Source organism: Rhinichthys klamathensis, unplaced genomic scaffold (genome assembly GCF_029890125.1).
Source record: "Rhinichthys klamathensis goyatoka isolate OS25496 unplaced genomic scaffold, OSU_Roscu_1.1 h1tg000341l_1, whole genome shotgun sequence".
Taxonomy (NCBI): domain Eukaryota; kingdom Metazoa; phylum Chordata; class Actinopteri; order Cypriniformes; family Leuciscidae; genus Rhinichthys; species Rhinichthys klamathensis.
Genome location: NW_026606855.1, coordinates 1,017,501 through 1,038,413, shown reverse-complemented (window position 1 = coordinate 1,038,413; position 20,913 = coordinate 1,017,501). Strand labels below are relative to the sequence as shown.

The 20,913-nt window shown below is 40.1% G+C and overlaps 1 protein-coding gene across 2 annotated transcripts in view; it reads right to left on the bottom strand.

Moving 5' to 3' along the window:
- The window catches only part of syt7a (synaptotagmin VIIa), a 143,347-nt gene that overhangs the window by 44,724 nt on the left and 77,710 nt on the right, over nt 1-20,913 (bottom strand). Inside the window, exons 3-5 of one of the 2 annotated variants that reach the window (XM_056272636.1) lie at nt 15,033-15,112; nt 13,367-13,501; nt 1,049-1,420 (exon numbers count right to left, since the gene is read on the bottom strand). In XM_056272636.1, coding sequence (XP_056128611.1) covers nt 1,049-1,420; nt 13,367-13,501; nt 15,033-15,112 — 587 coding nt within the window. Of the gene's footprint in view, nt 1-1,048; nt 1,421-8,893; nt 9,028-13,366; nt 13,502-15,032; nt 15,113-20,913 lie in introns of those variants that run through there. The other variant, XM_056272635.1, reaches the window with a different exon arrangement.

Sequence of the window (20,913 nt, the reverse complement as noted above, 5' to 3'; positions counted from 1 at the left end):
GACAGAGACGAGAACAGACAAGAAGAGGCACGCAGATCATTTTCAGTTGAACTCTGGGACATTTACACTGTTTTAAGAGACATATTATTACCACACACTAAAGCAGGTCAAGTATAAATAAAGCATCTCAGAGAAAGGGAACTGACCTGGTGTAGTCTGAGATATTTCTCGAAGAATATAAATGCCTTTGTAGCACTTAAAACACGGTTCACCCAAAAATGCATGACTTAGTTTCTTGCATGGAATATAAAATTATGTTTTTGAGAATGGTGACTGACAATGACGCTGCTCTTTTCCTAACAATGAAAATGAATGATGATGGACACTTTTGAGCTTAAAAGAAGTCCATTAGATTCTACCTATACTCTAACTCGCATGATGACTTTATACAAGAAACAGATTCTTGTATTGATGTTAAGTACTGATATGAAACCTTGTATGACTTAGTTTCAAAAGACTTGCTAAACAGTGAAAAAGAAAACTAGATCCCGTTTGTCATTTTTGTTGCTTTACAGTCTGTAGTCGCCGTATGTGTTGAATTTTCTGGAAAAGAGCAGCGTGAACATTCTGCTAAAATTCTCTTTTTCTGTTATAGAGCTTCCCGTCCCTTTTCAGCGCTGCGCTTGTTGTCTTTTGTCTTCCGGTTTGTATTTCCACAGCGATCTTATAAATTACCTGCCCGTTTTAAAATCTTCCCAAGACATCTGCTTTAAAAATTACAATGCTCGTGATAACTTTCGTTAACTCTACAATAAATAAATCCACTTCACCAGCGAATTACTCGTATCGAAATATATAGAGCGACTGCAAAAACGGAAGTTCAAAGACAATATTGTAAAGATGGCTGCGCACTTGTTTCTCTGGCGCACGAGGTCTTTACTGAAGAAAGAAAGTCATATGGGTTTGGAACGACATGAGGGTGAGCGAATGATTTTCATTTTTGGGTGAACCTTACTTAAAAAAGTGAAATTACTTAGACAAGACTGATACATGCAAACACAGGACAAAAAGGCATGCACAGGACAGACCCACACAAGAAGTGACTTACAGGAAGGATTTAACGTCCAGGCCTCGTTTCGTTATCTGACCCATCATGTGATCCACGCTGCCAGGGTTCCCATGAGAGGCACCTCCTGGCTTATGGCGGGATGCTCCAGCCGGGCCGCCCCTGGAGTTCCTCGAGCCGGTCCCTCCTCCAGGCCCCGCGCCACCGCCCCCGCCCCCTCCTAAACCCGGCTGGGTGTGCAGCTGACCCAAACTCTGGGAGTTGGGAGGCCTGTTGACCAAATTCGGGGCCGGAGCCTGGATCAAGGGTTGCTGGAGGCTCTGCTGACGCAACAAGGTGCGAGGCCGAGGTATCGAGGCCATCGATGGGATTTGGTCCAAGGTCTCGGTCGAGGAGAGGGTGTGGTCGGACAAACTGTGCGGGCAGAGCAGGAGGGAGGGCAAGGAGCGAGACGAGGAAGAGCGGGAGCGACAGAGCGAGGGGCGAGGAAGGAGGAGGAGAGAAGGCGGGACAAGAACAAAAGGGCGGGGTTGAGGAGAAGAATCCGAAGAGGATTTGTAAGAAGTCGGATGAGGATCAGAGGACGCAGAGGGGCATGGAGAAAGAGGAGACGACAAGTTGAAGGGAATGAGTTCAGAATCCGGGTGAAGGAGAGTCAGGGAGTTGGTTAGGGATTGAAGAGGTGAGAATGGAGACATGGAAGAGGACGAGAGGTTTAGGGAAGGATTAGGGCAGAAGGGAATGGCCAGAAAGGAAAAGGACAATGAAAAGATAGTGTCGTCAGATGGAGAAGGGGGTAGAGGAGAGGAAGAAGAAGGAGGAGGAGGAGGAGGAGGAGTGCGAGATGAAGGTGGGGATAGGAGGAGAAGCAGAAAGAAGGAGAGAAGCATCAGACAGAGGCAGTAGCCACTGTAACACAGGTAGCAGAAGAGACCGCAGCCGCCCTGGTCTGTGTGTCCGTTTCCGGCCCGAGCGAGACTTCCTTGACCGAACGACGAGCGGCGAGAGTGTGTGTGTGTGTGCGTCTGCACGGCCTGTTTGCGTGCCGCTCCTGTGCGTGCCTGACTGGATCGCGGTGTGTGTCGGGTCTGCCCTGAACGGCCATGCGCATGTGTGTGTCGCGGCGTGTGTGGCGTCAGTCGGCTGCCACCGGTTCTTGCGGGAGACTGTTTTTTGGTCTGTTGAGAGCCTCCCATGTCGGTCTACTCCTCGCACATGCCTCTCCACACCTTTCTTCTCTTAACTTTGCCCATCGCTTCTTGCGACACTCGTTTTAAGTAACACCACGGCCCCCCGAGTTTCTCCAACAGCCAACCAACTACGCTTGATCATCCGTCATTCTTTTGTGCTCTCCTCCCCTCCCTCAGCAATTACATCCCTCTCTTTCTATCATTAGCCCTGTTTCACTTTAATCTAAAAACTGTGTCAAATTCACCTCAGAAACTTCACAGTGAGTTTCACCTGAGTTGCACTCATGATTCCTGCATTTTCTGGCTATTCTTCCCCATTTCAGCTTGTCTAATCCCTGCAGACTTTTACCTTTAGGGTACAACGGTAGTCAGTACCCTTAAAGCAGGGGTGTTCGAAACTTCCCCTGGAGGGCCATTGTCCTGCAGTGTTCAGCTCCAGACCTAATTAAACACGCCTGAACCAACTTATTAAAGCATATTAGGCATACTAGAAACTTTCAGGTAAGTGTATTGGGGATGGTTCGAGGTAAGCTCTTCTCCACACCCCTGCCTTAAAGGGACATCTTTCAATCTTATCGAGCCCTAAAAGGTTCATACTAATACCTTAAGAGTACATATTACTATTCTAAGATACTAATATGCATCTTTTAAGGGTAGATAAGTAACGAGTGTCGAGCTGCTGTGCCCCTAAAGATACAATTTTGTCAGTGAACATTTGAAAAAATTAATACAAAATAACGTTTCAGAGTGATTTGGAGTTTATGGGACATAACACAAACTTGCTCTGAGGAAAACCATCTTGATACTGAAGTCAGCATGAAAAGACATTCACATCGCATTTAACTTCTGTAATATGATATATTTTTCTGTCAGGATATGTAATGAGGAGATGCTGCCTTCAAATACAATGTGACACGCAAGTGATTTTAGTTGCAAAAAGAGACACATTCGAGAATTTTTCATTTCCCAGCAACCACAGGAGACCTTTTTAATAGTTCTGCATCATAATGAAGAGCCAAAGATGCACATTAGGTGTGAAATTGATGCACAAACCTGTGACCGTATAAACTGACTAAACGAGCATATTCTAGCAAAGTTTACAGCTATTATGCTTTAACAGGACACAAAGGAATAAACTAAAGTACAGCTTATTGTAAACAATCATTTGTTTCTGCCAAGATTTTACATGCCACCAACTTGAAAGGTAGAATCAAAACGAAAATCAATGGTAGTAGTACCTCTGACTGGTAAAGATAATCGTATTGCCATTCGTTAAGGTGACAAGCCACTCAGCATTTACACTGGCCACAATTTTGACATCGGCACCATGGGGGGAAAACTGCTATATAGATATTTTTTATATTATCTCATAATTTGGCAGCAGGTTTATTAGTTTAAGACATGACACACGGATCCATTATATTGATACGCATGCGTTTTCTTTCTCAACTGTTTATGTTCACTTAAAACATGACTGTGTTTACATGAATACTCGCCAAGACCGGCATTTTGACATTATTTTGTGTGTATTTGACTGTTGAAGCGCAATAAGCAGTGAACGAGAACTCGATTTATACTGAGATGTGGCTTTGTGTGCCGCACTTTGGGTGTGATCACAAAATCTACGGGAATGAGTCAAATTATGAACAATCCCACGCTGAAATTCACACCCTTTAACAGCAACAATATTCATCCGGAGCAAATGAAACGAGTGAGTGAGGAGAGGCGGGTTTGTGTGTCACTTGCTGAGATGAGAGAGAGAGAGAGAGAGAGAGAGAGAGAGAGAGAGAGAGAGAGAGAGAGAGAGAGAGAGAGAGAGAGAGAGAGAGAGAGAGAGAGAGAGAGAGAGAGAGAGAGAGAGAGAGAGAGAAAGAGCAGCTGGTATCGTGTATCTATTCTAAAGAAAATTAATATTGGAAGTGTCTCAGATATTTCAGTATCAATGTGTGTCTTTTTTTTTGACAACAATACATTGCACTTAGTTTATTATTTCAGATGCCTTTTTAAAAGACTACGTTTGAAAAATGTATACATAATATATAAAATTCAATTGGTTGGTGGGTGTTAACGTCAAGCGCTGAACACATTGCAGGTGTGGCAGGGTGGGTGGGACACATGCGGTAACATGGACAAAACTGTTTACAGTTAATGCTTTTGTTTTAAAATGTAGAAAACAACAAGATGGAAATTATAGAAACATGTCAAACCTAAACCTGAACTAGCATGTTCAAATCCAACACTAAGTCAAAGTTTAAAGAATCCTGCCATTTGAAATGGTTAGTCAGATTTCAAAAAGCAAAAGAAATAAAATCACATGGCTTGAAGGCAGCATACTCCCATTATCGAGTCATTTTGACCTAGATGTGAAGAATGAAGGTCAAGTTCACCATTTAGAGCATCCCATTGGTTCCACTTCTTTTTCAAATCAATCCTAATTTATTATTGCTGTAACCTTTATCACATTCACCGGCATTAAATTACTGCATTAACTACGAAGGTAGCCTAAAACAATGACATTATCTTCTTATTCATTATCTTATATTACTATTTTTTTTTCTTTCATCCTGCACTGTAGGACCAGGAGCATGTATTAATAATGTAAAGCGGGTCAAATTTGATTTCATGTTGAGCTGGCATAAGGCTGAACTGGCACCGGCTCAATGGTAAAGGGCATCAGGTAGTTGCAGGACGAACACCAGGGAGCAAAACAAGCCGTAGTGGAGAACAAGATGAAGGCAAGAAAGAGAGAGACAGGGAAAAGAGGATGTGAGACACAACACAAGAGACAGACACATATAGCGGCCTGAAAATAGAATCCAATTACTGACGGAGAAAAACGGAGGGCGTGTTGAGAGCGAGAGAAGAACGAGGACTGGTGGTATGGATGGAGTGAGAGAAGAGAGATGTGAGACAGAGAGAGAATATGTGAGGTGCTGGAGGAGAGGAGGTGTTAGCTAAGGGTGTGAAGAAAACTTAAATTGAGACCCTGTGTGTGTGTGTGTGTGTGTGTGTGTGTGTGTGTGTGTGTGTGTGTGTGTGTGTGTGTGTGTGTGTGTGTGTGTGTGTGTGTGTGTGCACAACACTCGCGGTGTGAACGTCTGCACTCAAGCGGCACACGGATACAGTAGCGTTGTAGCAGCTCTGGGTTTGTTTGGGTGAGGTTGTGTTTTAGAGATGTTTTGTGCGGTTTGGTTCCTTATTCATGACTTCATCTGTTCACTCCCCTGGTGTTTCGTGTTAGTTAGTCTCATACTCAGCAAGAAATCAAACTTGTGCATCACATGTTTCCTAGTCTTACGTCATTGGTGGTACGTCTCACGAACAATCCGATCAATGATGGATAAAATAACCCATATGACATTTTTGCCACAATATCTTTCAAATATATGCTATATATATATGTTGTAAACAGCACAGCTTAGTTAAAATATGTTTTTCAAATATGAAAATATATTTATTTAATGCTAAAATATATTACAAAATGTACTTCAAGGACAAGAACATATATTTCTAATCATAAAAAATATCATATTTTTTTGTAAATTCTAAATATATAAACAATATATATGTATTTAGTTTCATAATATACCAAAGAATGGCCCTAAAATATACGCCAAAAAATGATCAATTGTATTTCAGTGGGCAGGAAAATGGATTTCCAGTTATAAAATACATTTTTTGTAAATGCCACATATAGACAATATAAATATAAAAATAAAATGATGAAAAGGAAATAACAAACTTATTGAAAATACATTTGTGTAAATATATTTTCACAGTATATACAGTATATTTATCATAAAATAACTAAATAAAATATATATATATATATATAATCTATAAAATATATTTAAATAATATGATGAAATATAAATAACTAAAACTTATGAAAAATACATTTATATAAATATATTTGAAAATGTATATCAGCAATATATTTTTGTATATTTTAAAATATAAGTCCCAACCCACTTCTCTGACTGAATACCACTTTACTCAGAAATACACTGATTATGGAAGTAAAACTGGCTGTTCTGAAATAAACCAGTTTGGGTTCTCTAAACTTTCTTTTACCAATGTAATGAAATGTCCTCCTCTCTCAGGATTCATTTCACACTGCTGACAGATACACATTACGATTCACTGAAATATTAAGCACATTTATAGGACGTTTATAGGACGCATTAATATTTTGTGCTACACGGTTTCACTAGCTGGCGATTAATATGGAAAACTCGTATTTAACATCCTCCAGCCATCGCTCATGTCACTGAAACGGCTTTTATAAAACTTTAACTGTGTGCCGATAGTTTGAAAAATCTGCTCTTCAGAAAGTCATCAGACAAATTATGGAAGTTTGTAATGTTTGCATCATCTTTTCTCATCTGATTGTGTCTATTACACAGCTCACTGGAACACACTCTTAAAACTAAAGGTTCCAAAAGAAGGTTTCAGTGATGTCATAGAACATTCTTAAAAGAACCATTTAGTGTGAAGAACATTCTAAGAATCTAAATCTTTTTTTTTTTTTTACTAGAGAAGCTTTTGTGGAGGTTCTATGGAACCATCGATGCAAATAAAAAACCTTTATTTTTATTTGTACTTGATTCTGATTAATTCTTGATTCTGGTAAACTGGAACTTTCTGCAGTCAAATATACTTAATGGTAAACATTATAATGGCTGTTAGCTTCATGTATCATATTGCAGATTCTTTTTTCTCACAAAATACAATGAAATCAACATGTAATGCTGTTTGCAACCAATTTTGAAATACACCATCTGGAACTGATTGGATTGTGAACGGTGTGCATTACCAGAGGGAAAAAGAAATTGACCACTTATGGGGAAAAAAAAATACAGCTGCCGGATTGAAAGTCCTGTCTTTCAGTTAAAAGAGCCAATCACTTTGTTTTAAAGAGATGCTGCACTTTAGTTTGAGCTAGACTTGAGCTAAACGTGTTTGTGATTTCTTCCCCATTCTATAGACAGGAGTTGTCATTTTCTGTATACATCTACACTATCATTCAAAAGTTTGGGATACTCACCAAGGCTGCATTTATTTGACCAAATTTTTTTTGAGAATTTGATAATTTTTTTAGAAAAAACAGTAATATTCAGAAATATTATTACAACTTGAAATAACGGTTTTCTATGTGAATACATGTTAAAATATAATTTATTCCTGTGATCAAAGCATCATTCCTCCAGTCTTCAGTGTCACATGATCCTTCAGAAATCATTCTAATACACTGTAAAAAAAAAAATCCCGTTGTTTTTACGGAAAAAAACTGGCAGCTGTGCTTACCAGAACTTTACCGTCAAAAATACGGTATCGACAATTTTGGTTTTACAGACTTAACTTAAAATTTACAGTAATAAACCGTAATTCATTATCTGATATAATGATAATTTACCAACTTATTGAAGTATTAATATCTGTTTTGTACCATTGTAATACACTGACAATCATCAATCATCACAGCAGTGATCAGAGTCACATGATCAATCAAAGCTCATCACAAGCAGTTTTCCACAAGAAAGTTAATACTATTATATTGAAGCTGCACAGTGTTATTCGCACAAACATTAAACACCATCATGGTAACACACATGACATTTTTAAAATGCAATAAACATTAATTTAACAACATTAAATGTAACATAAAACCCTAATGTACATAACTGATTACAAAAGAACTAAGAAAACTAAGAAGAAACAGTTATTTCAACAAAAATAAATCAAATGTGAAGTGTCATGCAGGGAATTGTGGGAATGTCAATTTACGGTTTTTCACTGTAAATTATACAATGAGTTGTTCTTTTCACTTTCAAAAACTGTAAATTTAACGGTATTTTACAGTAAAATTACATTAAATGTACCGTTAGATCTATCCCAGTTATTTACTGTATATAGTGAGGAAAGTATATAGTTTTGCACTGTAGCATTTTTACAGTCTTTTACCGTTAAAATCACGATCATTTTTTACAGTGATGATGATTTGCTGCTCAAGAGACATTTATGATTATTATTATTATCAATGTTGAAAACAGTTGCTGCTTCATTTTTATGTGGAAACTGTGAAAAATACTTTCTTTGATGATTAGTATCTTCAAAAGAACAGCATTTATTAAAACAGAAACATGAAAGATTATGAAGGCCTTTGTTTTTACGTGAAATAATATGCACAGGTGAATCGTTCACAATAAGACCGCAATAAGAAAATGCATTCTGAATCAATGTCAACACTAAACTCGATAAAAATCAGTGCATTAATATGTTAAGTAGCCATATAACAAGCCCGATCATGTAGTCAGCCAGTCTGTAATATTGCTAAATAACCCCTTCAGGCTCATACAAGACCCTTCTGCTTTGCAGTTATATTTATTATCCCTCACATTTCATATTCGCAGGCTGAATCCGGCGCATGATATCAGCAATTACGCCGTCTTTTGAGTCATCGCGGGTGTTGTGTTTTATAATGGACTGAAATGAGTGATCGTCGCTTCTAAAAGTGCGTCTAAGTGTGTGTGAGTCAGTCGTACGGATTCTGCTATTATTATGAGACTGCAGGGCGGCCTGAAATCTCAGCAAAGTGCAGACCCACACAAAAGGCATTTTTAACTTTCTTAAACATCTCACACACACACACACACACACACTCTCTTCTTTCTCGTCTCCGGTGGGCTCGACTCACTTGCCGTTCTTGAAGTCTCCTGACTGCAGGCGGCTTTGCACCGTCTGCCACCTGCCGGCTTTAATGCCCCCCGTCATCATGTTCCTCACGCTGTCACTGCGGGACGGCCCCCCTCCGTCCCCAAATACACCCCCCACGGACCCTCTCTGGCCCCCGGGAACCGCCCCACTGAGGGGTCCGCCAGAGAGAGGGAAAAAGGAGGAAAAGGACAAACATTGGGAGAGAAGAAACGGTTACAGGGTTGGATAAATAACAATGATTTATCCCGTGAGAGTGTAACATGCGTGTGACCTCACAGCGAGCTACAAGACACCACACAAGTCACCCTGGGCTTTTTAAAGATGCAGTGCCAAGTGCAGATCCTCCTATAGGGGGCGTAGCAGAGCCTTACGAGTGGATTTACATTACAACGACCCACGTTTGCTCTCCCGGTGACATGCGTCGCATTAATGACAGCCAGAAATGTTGCAGACTTCATATAGACTTTTGTCGTCGGCGTTTCATAATCGGGGTCACCGGTTTGTGGACCTGGTGAAAGTCATCATGCAGTTATCAGGAGATTTAAGGAACACTACCGCACCACTCAAACACTCACAATACAACATCGACACCAACTACAACATCAACAACAGCAGGATAAGAGAAAAAGAGCTTTCAGTCACGAAGCTGACAGCCGCAGATTGAAACAAAACCAGGTGAGGAATCAGATTTCAGAGAGAAAAATGATATATATGCATATAGTCTATATACTAAAATAATTATTTTCAAGTTATAGCCAACCGAACTGATGATAATAATAATTTTATATATTTAGCGGTGATGCACGTCTGGTCAATTCCAATAAGACAGTATTTATTCTCATGTTATGGTCAATAACTGATAAACGGCTGATATTGTATAGTGAATACCGTCCTGGGTCGATAAAGACCCGAGGTATGTGTTTAACATTATAATGTACAGTGTGAAAAACTGGATATTATTTTTGAGATTTGCTAAAGATTATGTTTAAATTATTAGTGTAACTAAGTGCTAAGACAAACGTAAAAAATATCCAAGTTCAGCCTATATTTACAAATTTAAAAACTCGGAAACACTTTATTTTAAGGTGCAGTTACCCATTACTACATGTACTTACTATAGTATTAACAGTAAAATATGCATAATTACAAGTAACTAACCCTAAACCAAACCCTAACCGTAACTCTATAGTAAGTACATGTAGTTAATTAATATTACTGAGGTCTTTTTAAATGAGTACAATGTAACTGTCGCCTTAAAATAAAGTGTAACCAAATCCTCTATATATTTATATATTTAAAATCCTCGATATATTAAGAGCCAATAGGAGATCTATTCTGCATCCCATGATACAAGCATCTAAAATATCTATAAAACATGACTCTAGCTCTATAGTATTAGTGAGTGACGGAGTGGCTGTTCCAGGTGTGTTTTGCTTGAATCTGCGGCGTGCGTCTTTAGTGCATTCACCCACACCGCTTTAATCCAGCAGGTCCACAGAGAAAGGAGAGCTGAAGCACCCGAGCCACCGCGGATAACCTGTTTATTTCTAGACCGGCCGGCCCATCTGATTCTCAACCCCTCTGTGCGACCGCCGCTGGTTTTGATGGACAAGCATGTTTAAACCGTTTCTTTCTTTAGCGAAACCTGTCTGGATTAGGCCGGTGAGGGCTTACCGCCGCGAAGAATCAGGGACACATCGAGGACAAGCCCGAGAAAGGTCAAAGCACAGGGCAAAACGGGGGTTACCACACCACAACCAGACTGTAACGGTCAACCCTCGCCGGGAGCCTCAGCCTACGGCACTGAGGGTTACACACCGGTCAAGAGCGCCTTTTGGTTTGATTGTTTGTTTCTTTACTGTTATTGTTGCTGTTCGCTGGATAGCTGAAGCTGGAGGGTTGTCCGTCTCCATGGTAACACCCCATGGGGGGAGGGGGGGAGGGAGGGGGTGAAAGGTTAAAGGTCATATGCTGAGAAGAGACAAGCAGGGCTGTAGGGAGTGAGGGACATTTAGGGTCCAATCGTGCAATTTTTTGGGTGAAACAAAACAGATTTGAATGTCAGACTGTTGCTATGATTAGCAGCAAACTGTCCGATATATAGATAATGTCCCTGCAGTCCTGCAAAGCTTAGTCAAGAGTAAAATCTGCATAATGACTTTCATTCATATCACAAGGTTAAACGTGATGTGTGCAATTTCTGTCATGAGCGTCACCACTGAACAGACTGGACTTCCGTTTGGTGCCGAAACTAGTAAAAGTTAACTGAGACAAAGCTGAAATCATTAAAGCAATTATAAAAAATATTTTTTTTTTACATTGAAATTTTGCCTTGCCAACTAACTGAAATAAAAAAAGTTTAAGAAAGTTTAAAAAAAAACTTAAAGCGAATAAAATAAAATAAAGCGAAATAGAAATATATATATATATATATATATATATATATATATATATAAAAGACAAAAACACAAAGCAAATTGACTAAGACTTAAATTAAAATTAAATCTGAAAATATAAACAGATAAGCTAATTCAAAATATTAATAAATACTATAAAAGCATATAAAAATACTAAAATAACAGATTAAATGGAATAAGTCAGTAATTATTTTCATTTTATAGAAGATAACCAATTAATAGCCAATATTATAAGTTAAAAAAGTAAAAAATAAATTCAGTAAATTTAAATATCACAGCAACATTAAAAATGACCAGAATGAAATATGATAAATATTCCTTTTGAAATGTGTTATAGTAAAAAGTCACAAATATTAAGCGGTTAAACGATTAATTATATGCTTAAAGCTTTATATCTCTATAGGTTAGTGCTAAATGATGGCAAAAGTCGTGAAAATCTTAAAATAAAAGTTGAAAAATATCAGTAACGGCAGAAGTTATCTAAATAAATTATATAAACACATTAATGTAATTTAAGTTGAAATGACTTAATTTTTTGAGTACAATCAACGTGGATGTTTAAGGCAGCAACTTCTCCTTTTACAGTGATACACATAACTGATATGATATGGATATATTGTGCATAATATCCCTATAGGAGCAGAAATTACATCTTTCACGTAGTTTGTCTTTATCTTGTCATTTCGTCCGGTGTAATGGTACTGTACTATCCCATACTATGGACCGCATCACAATCAGATGAAGGACACTATGAGTTTGGCATTATGAGTTCATTGCCATTTCCTTTTGGAAAAGTGTGTTAGCGTACGGGATGCTTCCTCATCATTACAGCCCTGCCAGGGATCGGGGATAATGTTGGGTAACAGGTGAGATGCGGTACAGTAAAATATGGGTTGTGTTAGTCTAAGCCCACAGCCCGCTCATAACCGTCTGACGCACACAAACACAACCAATGCTAACAGAACATTCGTTTTTAATAGGCTTTATGACTATATGTTTGGTTCGCTTTATGCAACTTCTAAAACGGTTTGCCAAACTGTAATATAAACATATATATATATTATTATTTATTATATATATTCTTAATACATTGTGAATTACTATATATATATATATATATATATATATATATATATATACAGTATATATTTTAACTCACAATGTAATGAATGTATATGATTATTATATATAATTAAAAAAGATTATACTACAGTTTGGCGACCCGTTTTAGAATATTATATATATTGTAACTCACAATGTAATGATTGTATATGATTTTTATATACTGTAATTAGAAAAAATTAAATGTTTATATTACAGTTTGGCAAACCATTTTAGAATATTATATATATATATATATATATATATATATATATTATTATTTTTTTTTATTATATTGTAAGTTACAATAATATTATATATATATATATATATATATATTCACACATACATAAACATAATAAAAACCATATAATATAATATTTTAAAAAAACAACAACATAATAATTATTAATATATTGATAAAAAACTGTCTAGTTAGCCGTTTTAGATTTTAGCCGTATAAATACATGCTTCAGCGAGAAACTGTTGACGGATAAAGGATAAAGGAAACGATTATTAAATAAATAAAAACCAAATGATACAAATGTGTTCAGAAAACATTCTGCTTTAGTGTTCATACTTTCAGTTTTGCTTCTGTTCTGAATATTAAAATAAAACGCAACTTGCATTTTATCGACCATATGAATGATTTTCTGGAACATTAAATTTCGTGGTATCAATTTCAAATAAAAAAAAAAATATAAAAAAAACAAGTAATTGGTCAGTTTCCAGCATGCGTCAGTCAGACGGTGTTTTCCTGTCTAAGTGGGCGGCTCTCCATGAATGAAAGACCAGGCTGTTAAAGTCTGGCAGAACAAATCTCGGGTGCGTTTGGGAAGGGTTCGGGTTCGGGTTCGGGTTAGGTGAGGTTCGGGTGAGGTATGAGTTGTGGGTCAGGGGTTTGGTGTCTCTTACCAGCCTGAACTGAGACTCACTTGAGTGAGAGGCGTGGATCTCCGTAAGGGGCATAAGGAGAAATGTTTAGTACAAACTCCTTGGGCGGGTATGAGCTCCAGCGCTGCTGCACTGAACTGCTGTCATTGTTATTCCAAAAGTCTCTGTCTAAATCACTGAAGAGACACACACACACACACACACGTCAGTTGAACATGAGCGACCCATTTCATCCAGCAATCCACACACAGGCCATCTCCAGGAATCTCCTCTTCTTCAGGACAGGAGGAGGGAGAGGAAGAAACTGAGAGGTGCATAAAGGGCTTTATCATCAGACAGGGAAATCAAAACAGACCCAATGCATCATGAGGCAGCAAAGCAGAAACGAGCAAGATTATACCTGTGAGTTCATTAGTTTATCAAGGAGAGAAAGAGACAGATGGAAAGCTGTGAAGCATCACACGTTATTAAACACAAACCATTCATGTGTTGCTAAGAAAAGAAACATTTGGGAGACAGCAAAGGTGAGAGGTCAGGAGAAACGGGTCGGGTGAACCTGGTATTGGGGGAAAAGGTCATTCTTGGTAAGTTATTATTTCAACAACAGCTTCAGGGGAAAAAAATGCAATCTGATTTCCACAAGCACCTGCAAGCTTTAAATCCAGAGAAGGCATTAGTCTAATACAGCAGCTGCGATGTCACGAAGCACACACTTCTACCGGTGCGTGTGTGTGCGAGAATAACCGCCTCGTGAACGAGAAGGTCCCGCGCCCTCATTCAGACAAGCTTCGGCCGAACCCCAGGCGTTCAGAGAGAGAGACGTGTGTTTTCTTTTATTCTTCAAAGCAAGTCTAGACTGAAAAAACTTAACGGTGAATGAAATAAAAAAAGGAAATCTTGACTTTTAGGCCGTGGGAATTTTCCAGAAACAGTAAAAGATTGCAGTAGGCATCTTTTTCTAAACTATTTTAATTATTATTGCTGATATTGTATTATTTATTATTTTTTAATATATTATTCTTCCCATTTTTAAAATTATTGTAATAATATTATTTATTATTTTAATAATATTAATAAAGCAACATTTTGTATACATATATTTTTTGCTGATATGCTATCATTTATTATTTTTAATTATATATATATATATATGGTATTTATGCTCCTGTAAACAGATTATCTTTCTCTGATATCCAAAAATTATTTTGATAATTAATGATGTGTTTTAATCAGTCTAATCAACAAACCAATGCTTGTCAATATGGTAAACGAACGAAACGCACAATTTAAGAAACTCCCAGTGTTTTTTTTCAAGCTTATTTTTTCATTGAAAAAAATGATGCAACTTAATTGCCTCAAATAAATAAATAAATAAATGCACAAATTAAAATGGCTATCATGCTGTTACATTTTTGACATTACTTAGGCATCTAAGGTAGTCCCATTAGTAAGTACATGGATTAAAGCAACACTGAATTTGATCTTTTTAGCTGCTATGTTCATTTGAAACACATTTTTGAGCCTCTCTAGCTTCCTCTGTCGGACCGCCACTGCTCAAACGACTTCTGAAATGAATGATTTCCGTAGATTTAAAACAGTGAAGTTTTCCTGTGATCGCAGCGCTGATTTCATATTTTCAGGCTTCGCTCCAACACAACGAACTAAAAAAAAAAACCCAATGAACGAAATGAAAGTCCCTGCACCTACTTGATGGCTTTTTTCTCTCCTCTTCCTCTTCCTGAATCGGGAGAACTGACGGACTCCACTCCTGGTTTATTCCTCTTCCCCTGAAACACACAGAGAGAGAGAGAGAGAGAGAAAGAAAAGGTTATTCCCAGTCTCCTAATTAATCACAAGCTTCTCCACCTCCAACTTCTGTTCATCCAGCATTATTCCTTCTTTCCTCTCTCGTTCTCCTCCCTGATGCTTCGTTCTGATTGCTTAAATCACACGGTCCGTCCTAAGTCATCTCCATAGCAATTAAACCACACACAAGCCTCATATTTACATGGAAATAGCCAATTTAGCTTTCGCCAGAGTCACAGGCTGGCGGAGAGCGTGTGGGAGAGACAGACTGACAGAAAGTGTCTTCTGAGGAGTAGGTGTTATTGTGGAAACCCTTCATAGACGTCAATGCTGTCCGCCTCTCCGCGCCATAAACAACATGTTACCGGGAGTTTGTGACACAACCCACATTCAGTGTTAGATTTAAGGAGACACCGGCCAGAATTACGCAGGTTATGTTGAATTTACACCATAATACCAGAGGGTTTCTTTTTGTAATGAGCATTCATTAAGTTTAGGACTTAAAATGCCTCATCCGAGTTGCTTTACTGTAAATATATACATGACACCATCTTTACAGTGTAAATGTGGTCATAAATGGTTAAAGTCCCCCTGTGGTGAAAATCAAGTTTTTAATATTGTGTCTATGTCCATGTGGTGTTTTAATGTGCTTTAAGACAAACCATGTGCAAATTCATAAGTCGACAGCATGTTGAGTATTTTCTCCTTAAAACTGCAGTGAACCAAAGACAGTCTCAAAAACACGGTTTGAAAGCGCTGGGGTTTCTGACGTCACAAACTACCTTGTAACCAATCAGATCAACGTGTGATCGTCAACCAGTGGATCTCTGAGCTGAGTGAGTGAGTGGAGGCGGGGTTCATTTGCATATTCATAGATCCAACGCGTATACTAAATGAGGCACGGATGTTGAATTCAAGCTATTTTAAGGCATGAATAATTTTATTTCAAGAAAGAAAAAAAACATTTAAATGTGTAATTTTGGTGATCAAAGATGAGTTTTAAGGGATAAAATTATTGACGTGGAATCGGAACCAGTAATGATAAACTTTGAAAAATGATTTCCATCCTTAGTGATGTAACATAATGAATTGCATATTTTAGGAGCAGCACAATGGTGTAAAAAGGTATAATCTAAAAAGTTACAACACTAAAAAACTAGTCAAAATAAACAGGTACAATTCGTCATTTTGCTCTCATCCAGGACCCATCTGTGTGGTTACAGCGGATACTCCTCAAATCATTTCCCGCAGCGCTCGCTGTCTCATCCCATCTCATCGCTGCGATCCTCTCGGCTATCGTCTGAGGAGGCCTGTTGGCTCAGAGATGGCTCTGGTTGGGCTAGTTCTGCCTGGCTCGTCTCTGAGGATGTGTCCGGCGGTGCCGGGGCGGGTCAGAGATCAGGGGTATCATTAGTGCTGGCCGGGAGGAGTGCGCAGAGAAGGGGCGGGAGTTAAGACAAACTGCCTAAATTGAGCTCAGCGATTGGCCGAGGCTGCAGGAAACTCCCTGGTGTGTGTGGTGTGTGTGTGTGTGTGTCTGTGTGTGTGTGTATTCTGGATCTGTTGTGGATCCGCGTTCAGTGCCGCTGCTGACGTAAGACGCTGCTGACGTGTGTCTGGTGTGTGTGTGTGTGTGTGTGTGTGTGTGTGTATTCTGGATCTGTTGTGGATCCGCGTTCAGTGCCGCCGCTGACGTAAGACGCTGCTGACGTGTGTCTGGTGTGTGTGTGTGTGTGTGTGTATTCGGGTTCTGTTGTGGATCCGCGTTCAGTGCCGCCGCTGACGTAAGACGCTGCTGACGTGTGTCTGGTGTGTGTGTGTGTGTGTGTGTGTGTGTGTGTATTCTGGATCTGTTGTGGATCCGCGTTCAGTGCCGCCGCTGACGTAAGACGCTGCTGACGTGTGTCTGGTGTGTGTGTGTGTGTGTGTGTGTATTCGGGTTCTGTTGTGGATCCGCGTTCAGTGCCGCCGCTGACGTAAGACGCTGCTGACGTGTGTCTGGTGCGTCCGTGTATTCGGGTTCAAATAAATATGGCTGGGCAAAAAATGCAAGTCTTCCTCTGTGTGGAAATCCTTAAACATGTTTGAATACACACACACACACACACACAACAGACACACGTCAGCAGCGGCACTGAACGCGGATCCACAACAGAACCCGAATACACACACACACACACACACACACACACACACACACACACACACACCAGACACACGTCAGCAGCGTCTTACGTCAGCAGCGGCACTGAACGCGGATCCACAACAGAACAAGAATACACACACACACACACACCACACACACCAGACACACGTCAGCAGCGTCTTACGTCAGCGGCGGCACTGAACGCGGATCCACAACAGAACCAGAATACACACACACACACACACACACACACACACACACACCAGACACACGTCAGCAGCGTCTTACGTCAGCGGCGGCACTGAACGCGGATCCACAACAGAACCAGAATACACACACACACACACACACACACCAGACACACGTCAGCAGCGTCTTACGTCAGCGGCGGCACTGAACGCGGGTCCACAACAGAACCGGAAGACAATACAATGCTGAATAAAGTCCTAGTTTTTGTTATTTTTGGACCAAAATGTATTTTCGATGCTTCAACACACTCTAACTAACCCACTGATGTCACATGGACTACTTTGATGATGTCTTTATTTCCTTTCTGGACAAGGACAGTATACCGTACATACATTTTCAATGGAGGGACAGAAAGCTCTCGGACTAAATCTAAAATATCTTAAACTGTGTCCCGAAGATGAACGGAGGTCTTACGGGCTTGGGACGACACGAGGGCGAGTCATTAATGACATCATTTTCATTTTTGGGTGAACTAACCCTTTAAGTTCCTTGTAGGCGGGTACTCTGTTGAAGTTTAAAACTATTGGATCTGCTCAGAGCCACTCTGGATCTGCCATAACCAATCGCTGACGTTTGGTCGTGACGTATGACGACTCAAACTAGCGCACGACATCAACGTCATCGTTCTCAGCCACTCCCCCTGTTCGCTGATAAAGGCCATAAAGGGATGGACATGGTCAGAAACAATGCTCAGGTAGGCCGTGGCATTTAAACGATGCCCAATTGGCACTAAGGGGCCTAAAGTGTGCCAGGAAAACATCCCCCACACCATTACACCACCACCACCAGCCTGCACAGTGGTAACAAGGCATGATGGTTCCATGTTCTCATTCTGTTTACGCCAAATTCTGACTCTAACATCTGAATGTCTCAACAGAAATCGAGACTCATCAGACCAGGCAACATTTTTCCAGTCTTCAACTGTTCAATTTTGGTGAGCTCTTGCAAATTGTAGCCTCTTTTTCCTATTTGTAGTGGAGATGAGTGGTACCCGGTGGAGTCTTCTGCTGTTGTAGCCCATCCGCCTCAAGGTTGTGCGTGTTGTGGCTTCACAAATGCTTTGCTGCATACCTCGGTTGTAACGAGTGGTTATTTCAGTCACTGTTGCCCTTCTATCAGCTCGAACCAGTCTGGCCATTCTCCTCTGACCTCTGGCATCAACAAGGCATTTCCGCCCACAGAACTGCCGCTCACTGGATGTTTTTTCTTTTTCGGACCATTCTCTGTAAACCCTAGAGATGGTTGTGCGTGAAAATCCCAGTAGATTAGCAGTTTCTGAAATACTCAGACCAGCCCTTCTGGCACCAACAATCATGCCACGTTCAAAGTCACTCAAATCAACTTTCTTCCCCATACTGATGCTCGGTTTGAACTGCAGGAGATTGTCTTGACCATGTCTACATGCCTAAATGCACCGAGTTGCCGCCATGTGATTGGCTGCTTAGAAATTAAGTGTTAACGAGCAGTTGGACAGGTGTACCTAATAAAGTGGCCGGTGAGTGTATATATTTACACACACACACTGATTTTTTTTCACACTGACACACTGATCAAAAACACATTTGATTATTTTATTTGGAATGACCAACACTGATTAAAACAACACAGCATCCAAATATTCACAAAGAGCCTGTTATGTTTCACCTGACAAAACACACATCGACAATAGTCACAACCACATGAATATATAAATAAATAGACTATGGATAGAGGTGACATCGCCTTCTCCAAACATGCAGACTGCCTATGATTGCTGACACAGAACAGTATTTGGCTATTTGCTTAGAGGTCTTTTTACTCAGTCCAGCAATTTGCAAACCTCTGACGCATAATCTGTGCACATGTCCTAGACTACCAAAAATTAGGATGATCAGTTTTGTGATGTAACCACATACTGCTGAAGCATTTGTTAATGACTGGTGACACACACACACACACACACAACCGGCCACTTTACACCTCTGATCGTTAATGCAAAGATCGGCCGATCACATGGCAGCAACTCAATGCATTTAGACATGTAGACATGAGACGATCTGCAGTTCAAACTGAGCATCAGAATGAGGAGGAAAGTGATTTTGAACATGGGATGGTTGTTGGTGTATTTCAGAAACTGCTGATCTACTGGGATTCTTTACGCTTGACCATCTCTAGGGTTTACAGAGAATGATCAGAAACAGAGAAAATATCCAGTGAGCTTCAGTTCTGTGGGAGAAAATGCCTTGTTGATGTCAGAGGTCTGAGAATGACCAGATTCAAGCTGATAGAAAGGCAACAGTAACTCAAATAAGCACTCGATGCAAGCGAGCTCTGCAGAAGAGCATCTCTGAACACAGAAGAGCATCTCTGAACACGGAAGAGCATCTCTGAACACGGAAGAGCATCTCTGAACACGGAAGAGCATCTCTGAACACGGAAGAGCATCTCTGAACACAGAAGAGCATCTCTGAACACAGAAGAGCATCTCTGAACACGGAAGAGCATCTCTGAACACAGAAGAGCATCTCTGAACACAGAAGAGCATCTCTGAACACGGAAGAGCATCTCTGAACACGGAAGAGCATCTCTGAACACAGAAGAGCATCTCTGAACACAGAAGAGCATCTCTGAACACGGAAGAGCATCTCTGAACACGGAAGAGCATCTCTGAACACAGAAGAGCATCTCTGAACACAGAAGAGCATCTCTGAACACAGAAGAGCATCTCTGAACACAGAAGAGCATCTCTGAACACAGAAGAGCATCTCTGAACACAGAAGAGCATCTCTGAACACGGAAGAGCATCTCTGAACACAGAAGAGCATCTCTGAACACAGAAGAGCATCTCTGAACACAGAAGAGCATCTCTGAACACGGAAGAGCATCTCTGAACACGGAAGAGCATCTCTGAACACAGAAGAGCATCTCTGAACACAGAAGAGCATCTCTGAACACGGAAGAGCATCTCTGAACACAGAAGAGCATCTCTGAACACAGAAGAGCATCTCTGAACACGGAAGAGCATCTCTGAACACAGAAGAGCATCTCTGAACACGGAAGAGCATCTCTGAACACGGAAGAGCATCTCTGAACACAGAAGAGCATCTCTGAACACGGAAGAGCATCTCTGAACACGGAAGAGCATCTCTGAACACAGAAGAGCATCTCTGAACACAGAAGAGCATCTCTGAACACGGAAGAGCATCTCTGAACACAGAAGAGCATCTCTGAACACGGAAGAGCATCTCTGAACACGGAAGAGCATCTCTGAACACAGAAGAGCATCTCTGAACACGGAAGAGCATCTCTGAACACGGAAGAGCATCTCTGAACACGGAAGAGCATCTCTGAACACTGAAGAGCATCTCTGAACACGGAAGAGCATCTCTGAACACGGAAGAGCATCTC